This window comes from Theobroma umbraticum, unplaced genomic scaffold (assembly GCF_002168275.2).
Source record: "Theobroma umbraticum cultivar Fairchild unplaced genomic scaffold, ASM216827v3 scaffold_147.0, whole genome shotgun sequence".
Classification (NCBI taxonomy): Eukaryota; Viridiplantae; Streptophyta; class Magnoliopsida; order Malvales; family Malvaceae; genus Theobroma; species Theobroma umbraticum.
The window spans coordinates 2,267,104-2,274,684 of record NW_018397259.1 but is presented as its reverse complement, the minus strand read 5'-3'; the positions used below and the strand labels follow the sequence as shown (position 1 = coordinate 2,274,684).

The following is a 7,581-nucleotide window of genomic DNA, read 5'->3' as shown; positions in this document are numbered from 1 at the left end:
TCCATGCATGTATCTTCATACCTAAAAGTTAGAATTAGCGGAAGTGGTCATCTTATTTCCCAAAAGCTTCACTATAATATTTTTCTTCTTCTTTTCAACTTTAATTATTCCCTTAACTAAAAACTACAGAAAATTGAACCCAAACAATATCCATCCAGGTTTTGTCAAAGGTCTATCACTCAATCTCTGCAAATAGATAGGCTATGACATCAGTGACAGTTTCAGCCTTTTCATCATGTTTACTATCTTCTTATAATTCAGCCCTCTCTCACTCGCATATATACGCACTTGTATTTGTTTGTAGGTGCATAACTATGGTGGATGCTCTTGTATCTCAACTTTCTTAATCACAGGATTTTCCATGGTTCAAAGTGGAAGAAAGCAGAAGAAAAATGATATATTCCCTGGACAGAATTTGATCTATTGGCATTATAATCAAACAACCCATAAATCCCTCTCATAATTAATGAAATATCATTCATATATGCTTTAAACAATTGACAGGGCTCAAGAAAAATAACTAATTGTGAAACATTTCTTCATTATATAAAAAGAGATTTTCCATTATCTTCTTTTCAATGAGTATATCATAATTATCATCCAATGCATCAATATGCTTTCAAAAAGGGTCTTTAGTTTCAACTTCTGTTTTCCATTTCGGTGACTAATAGTTTAAGAAGCAATATGATTATTCACCATCCATATGCTGAGGATGATTGAAAAGCACACTGCAAAGAGAAAGAAACCACTGAAATGATCAGTTGAAACTTGAAAGGGAAATGGATATACAAGAGCTTAGCCTAACATTGATGTTAAGGATCCTACATTGAGAAGGAAACAGCTAGGGAAACTAAAAAGAGAAAAAAGGTGGCTTCCCCAAGTAAATTGATTCTTATATATATAGTTCTTACTTTGGAAGCCTGCAAATAAAGCTTTATAATTAGAGAATATTAATTAACCATTCCTTCATACCCTTTTAATTTCCATTATTCATCACTGCATGGACTCATTATCTTGTTCCACTTCAGATGCAGGCTCATCATCTTCTTCCAAGCCATCGATGCCATAGGCTGCATGGCCATTCCCAAAAGCCTTTATGTGGTCCTTAAGAGATCTCTTATGTTTGAAATCAGACCCGCAAATGCAGTACCAGAGCTTCCCACAGTTCTTCTCATGGGTTCTCCAATCCCCTCTCACAGCAAATGCCTTGCCACATTTTCTGCACATGAAAGGCTTAATCCCATGCTTCCTCTTGTAATGTGTTTGCAGGGTTCTGAAATCTTTGAGTGGCTTTGCTCGTGGATGATCAATGTTGTTCCGGCAACCTGGTGCACAACAATAGCAAGGAAGCCTTAGCATGCCTGTTGGTTGAGTTCCCCTTAGTGATTCAGGCCCTTTCCTATACTGAGATCCATGCCCCCACATATGCATCTACACAGATTAATTCAGTCAAAGAAAAAAAAATCAGTAGAAGCCAAGAAAATTAAAACAGCAAAAGTAATCTGCAATCTCCCCAAGACCAAAATATTGGTAGTACAATTATATAATTCTACCCAACAAAACAAATTTGAACCCTCAATACTAATTTTGGTGTCTTGGGAAAAGTTAGTTTATATCTCATAGAACTCTACATTATATGAATGAATAACAATTATCTTGTAGTAACACAATTGTTCATATATTTCTTCTAAAAAGAAGAAATGAATTTTCTTCATGAAGCAAAAGAAATTCCTAAGCTCAATCCCAATTGTGGATCCCCTATGTTGAGGTGTTAAATCGAGTTGTATGAGTTTCCCGGTTTAGGAAGATGGAGAAAACGATATCTCCGACGTATGAGATTTTCATATCTGCAGTGCTTTGCTGTAAACTGAAGGTTCATACAGATAAATTTGTTACTTCGTTGAGAACATTTAAGTCTGAAAAAAACTGCAAAACTTTGTACGCTGCCTGCCAATGAGTAAAGCACAAACTTCAAAGTACCACAGACATAAGGAACATTGCTGTGTTGTTCAATCACGAAAAAGAAGGTACTGATCTCAGACTCAGTTTGGATCAGAACGATTTATTCAAACCACAAAAACCCCCCCAAAAAAAAAGAAAGAAAAAAAGAACCAGGAGATGATACGTATCCAGAAAATGTGTTGAATCAAAAAAAATAAAAGAAATACCCATTGGATAAATCTTCTTTTATTTCTTCTTCTTTAAAGTCACAGCATGGGGGGTTAAGATTTCCATCAGGCAAGGAGTCATAGAAGAAAAGAGTTTGGATGTATTTGTTTTTGAATTCATCTTCTTTTATGTTGGGAAAAACAAGGCCTAAGAAAAAGAGAGGGAAGGAAAGAGAAGAAAGGAAGGAAATTAAAGAAGGCTTTTGGAGGCAATAACTCAAGTAATGAAAACTCACTTGCATGTTGTTGTATCTATTGAAGGTCTTGCAGCAAACAGGACAAGAGAACTGTGTAGGGCCAATAAGAATCTGAGAAGGGGTAGGGATCCAATACTGTCCCTTGTTGAGTCTGTTAACTGGGTACCCAGAATCATCACCATCCCCATCTTTGTCAGTGATCTCTGAAGAAGATGATAAAACTGAGGCCAACTCTGAAGCACTAGGGCTTGGTAACCCTATATGGAGTGCAACAGTAACAGTTTCATCTTCAGCAGCAGAAGCAGAAGCACTGCCAGCACTGCTAGTGAAGAGCAGCCGCCCTTCCTCTTTCCCTTTGCTCTTGTCTACATCCATGGCGGTGCAAGAATGCTCTTGATCCTGATCTTCATCATCCTGTACTTCCTCCTCTTTGTCATGCCTTGTGGGACTCAAGCTCAATAGTGGTAAGGCTTCTCTAACAGGAGGGGAGGGAGGTGACGATGATGAGGTCTGGTAGTGAAAAAAAGGATTTGTTTCATTTGTCACGAAGGTGGTGTTGCTGCTATAGAAGTAATTTTGGGTATAGGAAGAAGGTTGTTGGGGAGAAGGGTTTGGAGATGGGTAATGTTGAAGAGGGTTGAACTTGAACCAACCCGAGAAGAAATTTGAGTAAGGGTAGTCAGCCATGGTTGCAAAAAACACCAAAAAAAAAAAATAAAAGAGAGAAAGAGAAAGAAACGAAGAAAGAAAAGGTGTTTTTGAAGGGATAGAGATTAATTCAGAACAGTTTGGCCTTGATGGATTTGCTTTTATAGATAGACAGAAAGAGAGAGAGAGAAGACAAGAGAGTACAAGATGACTGAAGGGTGTGAATGGTGGAGGAGAGACTGATTATAGTGCCAAACAGAACTATTGTAGTTAAAAAAAGCGAAGGGGGAAAAATATAATTACCAAGCGAGGACCAAAACAGAGAAGTGTAACTCCTGATTTTTAATTATAAAAATTTTGGTTGAAAGTATGAAGAGAATCTAGGAAAATACCGTTAATGGCCGTTTTATGGTAAAACTTGGATTTCCAGTTAACCAACACTTAAATTCTTTTCCTACTTATTGCCTATCTGTTTAAGTTAATGACTGAAATGCCCTTCATGTTCTTTCCAAAATACCCACAGCGGCTACAGAAGTTGCTGATGCTTTAGAAGTGATTATGCTGCACTTGGCTGCGCAGCACTAGCTAGGTTTTTTTCTTCTAGCACTAAGATGGAAACAGGAGAAGAAGAAACATCCATTATCCTAACCCACATCCCAATGACATAGACTCTTAGCTTAGCTAGACGTTGATATACATATTCATCAATTTCGCTTGGTTTATCCATATACTTTTATAATTATCTTAAAAATCATTGGTCCTAAATGATCACTTAAAATTCTTATAATAATTTATTTTCAATGATTTGATCACAATCTTTTATAGCACTTTAGCAATCTTAGATCAACAAAAGGGATATTATGAGTTTAAGATTACCATGTTATATTTTAATCCTATATTGTAGATTTTACAAATTTGTCAACTTTTTATTTGGCAGATTTTGCCCTCTAATATTATATATTCATTTAGAAAATTGTAAATTATATTAGAATTTATTTAGGCATCATATCTATATATCTCTTAAATTATTTTGAAAATTTTAAATAAATCATTATTCTTTTATTACATTTAATTAAAATTTTACACTTTTATTTTAAGTACACGTTTTTATAATCAACGGTTGCCTAATTGTATAAAAACATTACTTGTCCTTTTATGACATGTGATATTGATTTGCCATGTTAATATCTCATAGTGGATTGTGACATGGCATGATAATGTGATCATATAATATTTTCACCTTTCATGTCAACTTCTGGATATAAGAATGACAATTGATATTTTACCTAATAACAATTAATCATAAAAATGACATAAAAATTTATTTGATTCAAATAAAATATAAATGTTTGATTGAATGCAATAGAAAGATAAAAATTTATTTAAATTTTCTTAAATGATTCAGAAATTTTTTTAAAACATTACGTCATTAACTTAAAATGTATACACTGTTTTCATGTTATTTTGTAATTTTGAAAATGTTAGTTAATGAAGGGAAAAACTTGACATTTCTAAGCAGTAAAAATAATTATAGCATGCATATTCCAAAAATTTTATGCACTTATGAATATAAAAATAATTGGACTTCTTCCTGATAGCTTAAGCTTCTAGGATATTTGAATAATAGCATGTCAGATATTTAAGATTAAGAATAAAGTTTTCTATTTTGACTTATTTATATATATTTATTTCCCTCTTTTATTTTGATATGATATTTATCTTCTCATTTCTGAAATAAGGAATCTTTATTTAAAACTTCGGGTCTCCACTTAGTCGAGTTAAGCTCAAGATGGCATGCTATCTTTAATTAATTTTCCTTGAAAGAAATTATAATGAAAAGAGTAAATGGTTTGGTTATTCAACAAATCTGTAGTAGCCCTGTTTTCTTCAACTGAAAGCACTCCAACATCATGAATTTTTGTCATGTATTGCGCACAATTTTTGATGTGGCACACAAAGTGAACATGATGAAATTTACTACTCATGCATGCGCCACAACAAAAATAAGATCCTTCTAGTCAGCTACTTACCCATTTACTCAAGCAATCAGAAGGGCTCTAGAATTTCTATACCCTTTTTTTTTCTTTTTGTTTTTTTCTTAAATAAAATTAAAATTAAAATGTAATCAAACCATTTTAATTTTTATTTTGGTAATTTGAGAGAAGAGAATTGAATTTCACTTTTTTAATATATTTGTGTGTTTGTGTATAGTATTATTTGTTTTTATTAGGATTAATAAATTAAAATTTGCAACATTTAAAATTAAAAGTTAAATTTCGATTTTGATGAGATTATGTAATGAGAAATGGTTTTTTATAACCCAAACTCGATAGACTTTGTAAATATTACAAAAAATAAAAAATTGTAAAAATAGTTTTTTGCAGATCCTTTCCTTGTTGAGGAAATGTTTATTTGTAGATCTAATCTACAGCACGATTATGCAAAATTGCATGGCCTGAAAAAAATTTGTAAAATGATGTTTGCCAAACGCCAGGGGCATCATAGGACTCGATGTTGCACGTGCACCGCCAGCACTTGGTTCATATAAGAAATGGTAAAGGAGAAGTGAAGGTAAGTAAAAGAAAAAAGGTAAAATGTACAGTTAGAATCAAAAGAGCTATTTTGCATATGAATTCAGAAGCAATAATAGCTTTGTATTTGAAATGGAAGGTTGAACTATACATTTCATATCACAGTTAATGTCGGATCAAATAAACATGATGCATATTTCAGCAGTACATATATAACGTACACCTGACATTTCCTGTTGATGTTAACCAGGATTATTATCCTCTGCATATATGAGGTCGAGTTAAATTTTAGAACAAGGTAAGTGTATATGATAACTTTTTCATTTATCTATAAATAATTAAACAAGTCAATATTGAGTTAGTAAGTTAACATACGTAGTTAGTGTCAGATTTTTTCACGTTTAACCTTTAAAAACCAATTTGACCTGGCAGGTTAAAGAGAGAACCAGTAAATCGGGCTCATTTGACTAAACCAAAGGGTTTGACATGTATGAATAAACTGATTTTCAAACTAATATTAATTTAATAATTAAAATTTCTTAAATTATTTAATAAAATTCAAATAAAATTTTATTTTTTATTACGTTCAATTAACTTCTTATATTTTTATTTTGAGTTAAATAAATTCTTATAATAGTTGACTAATAGTTATTAGTTAAAATGTTAACGATGACGTGGCATATTAATATATCATGATGAATAATGATGTAATATATTAATGTAGCGTGATAACATAATCATGTAGTATTTTCACCCACCACGTTAACATCATGTCAACGTTATGTGGGCATAAATATGACAAATGGCTTGATTGATCACAATAGAAGAATAAGAGCTTATTTGAATTTTATTAAATAGTTTAAAGACTTTTTAAAATATTATGCCTTTAATTTTTCAATAAAATTTATGGGTTGTTTTGTGATTTGACCAAAATAAAAAAATTTTAATAACTAAAAGGCAAATTTTTTTAAAAAAATATTAAAAGTAAAGTTAAAAAATAGTAAAAAGTCTAAAGCGATTGGTAGCATGCACCCTCTACGCTGTTTGAAAAAACCTAAGCCATTCCTTCTTCGTCCTTCTTATTCCACACTACAAGAAAATTGGATAATTTTTATAGAAAAATTCGTTGCAAATAATTTTTCAGTAATATTATCTTATTATTGAAAAAATACCGATAGGACAAATTTTATGGATTTCGGCACTAATATTGAAGGAAAAGATTCTATTGAATTGAGCCATCACAAAGGAAAAAAGGAAAGATAAAAAAAAAGGAAGGAAAGAAAGGGATATTATTATTAATTAAAAAAAATTTAATTAAAAGATGCGTTTTGCATATGCATGTGTTGGAGATATAGATGACTTGTTTGTAGATTTACTTTAAAGTGTACATATTGAAGTTATGAGATGTCTAAGAATTTGCTTTTGCCATGTTAGCTCTACTTTGAAAGGAATATAACAAAAGTTTCTCTATGCTTGCTAGATATTGGCCTTCTTTAGAACTTCAAATTGATACGATGTACGCTCTTTTGTTTCTTAGACATAGTGGCTAATTTGTTTACTTGCATTAATTTTGATAATATTTAGTACCAAAGGTTTGACTAGAGAATTAAGTTTAGATTTACATTAATTGCACTACTGGATTTAAACTACGATCGAAATCAAGCTTTGATTCCTTCATCGGAAAATATGTTGATAGGATGTACAGTATTTTCGAAGCCCAAATATTTCCATAATAGGCATATTTTTCACTCTATTCAGCTTAGGCCATCTCTCCCTCATTTTTCTATCAACTAATAGCAAGCCTTTTACCCCTTTCCACCGAAAATCACCATTTTTGAATATTGGAAGCTTGGTTTTGGGTTTTGGAACTAACAAAAGGTAAGGTTTTTCAACTTTAAACTCTCAAACCCTTGATTTCCAGCATTGATTTCAACCTTCTTAACAGATTTTGTGTTTTCTCATAGACGTTAAGATTTTTTGGAGGTTTTACTCACTAGTGGCTCTCCAAGGTAAGGAAGAAATAAAGATTTAAATGGT

General features: G+C 32.0%; 1 protein-coding gene across 2 annotated transcripts; it reads right to left on the bottom strand.

Annotated features, from left to right (window-relative positions):
- Nucleotides 1-534: 534 nt before the first annotated feature.
- On the bottom strand, nucleotides 535-3,166 carry NTT (C2H2-type zinc finger family protein). 2 transcript variants are annotated; one of them, XM_021426397.2, is made up of 3 exons: nucleotides 2,405-3,166; nucleotides 973-1,431; nucleotides 535-728 (listed from the first exon to the last, which is right to left on the bottom strand). In XM_021426397.2, exons 1-2 carry the CDS (start codon nucleotides 3,050-3,052, stop codon nucleotides 994-996), a joined length of 1,086 nt encoding a protein of 361 aa, XP_021282072.1. In that variant the 5' UTR covers nucleotides 3,053-3,166; the 3' UTR covers nucleotides 535-728; nucleotides 973-993. The 2 variants fall into 2 exon arrangements, with proteins under 2 accessions (XP_021282072.1, XP_021282071.1); XM_021426396.2 differs by lacking the exon at nucleotides 535-728 and having other exon boundaries at nucleotides 738-1,431.
- Between the last annotated feature and the right edge of the window lie 4,415 nt (nucleotides 3,167-7,581).

What these genes read in the sequence shown, in the direction of transcription:
- NTT (XM_021426397.2), bottom strand. Translation starts at nt 3,052, where the DNA reads ATGGCTGACTACCCTTACTCAAATTTCTTCTCGGGTTGGTTCAAGTTC. An exon ending in ATAGATACAACAACATGCAA is followed by an intron (nt 1,432 to 2,404) that starts GTGAGTTTTCAT and finishes TAATCTGTGTAG; the next exon opens with ATGCATATGTGGGGGCATGG.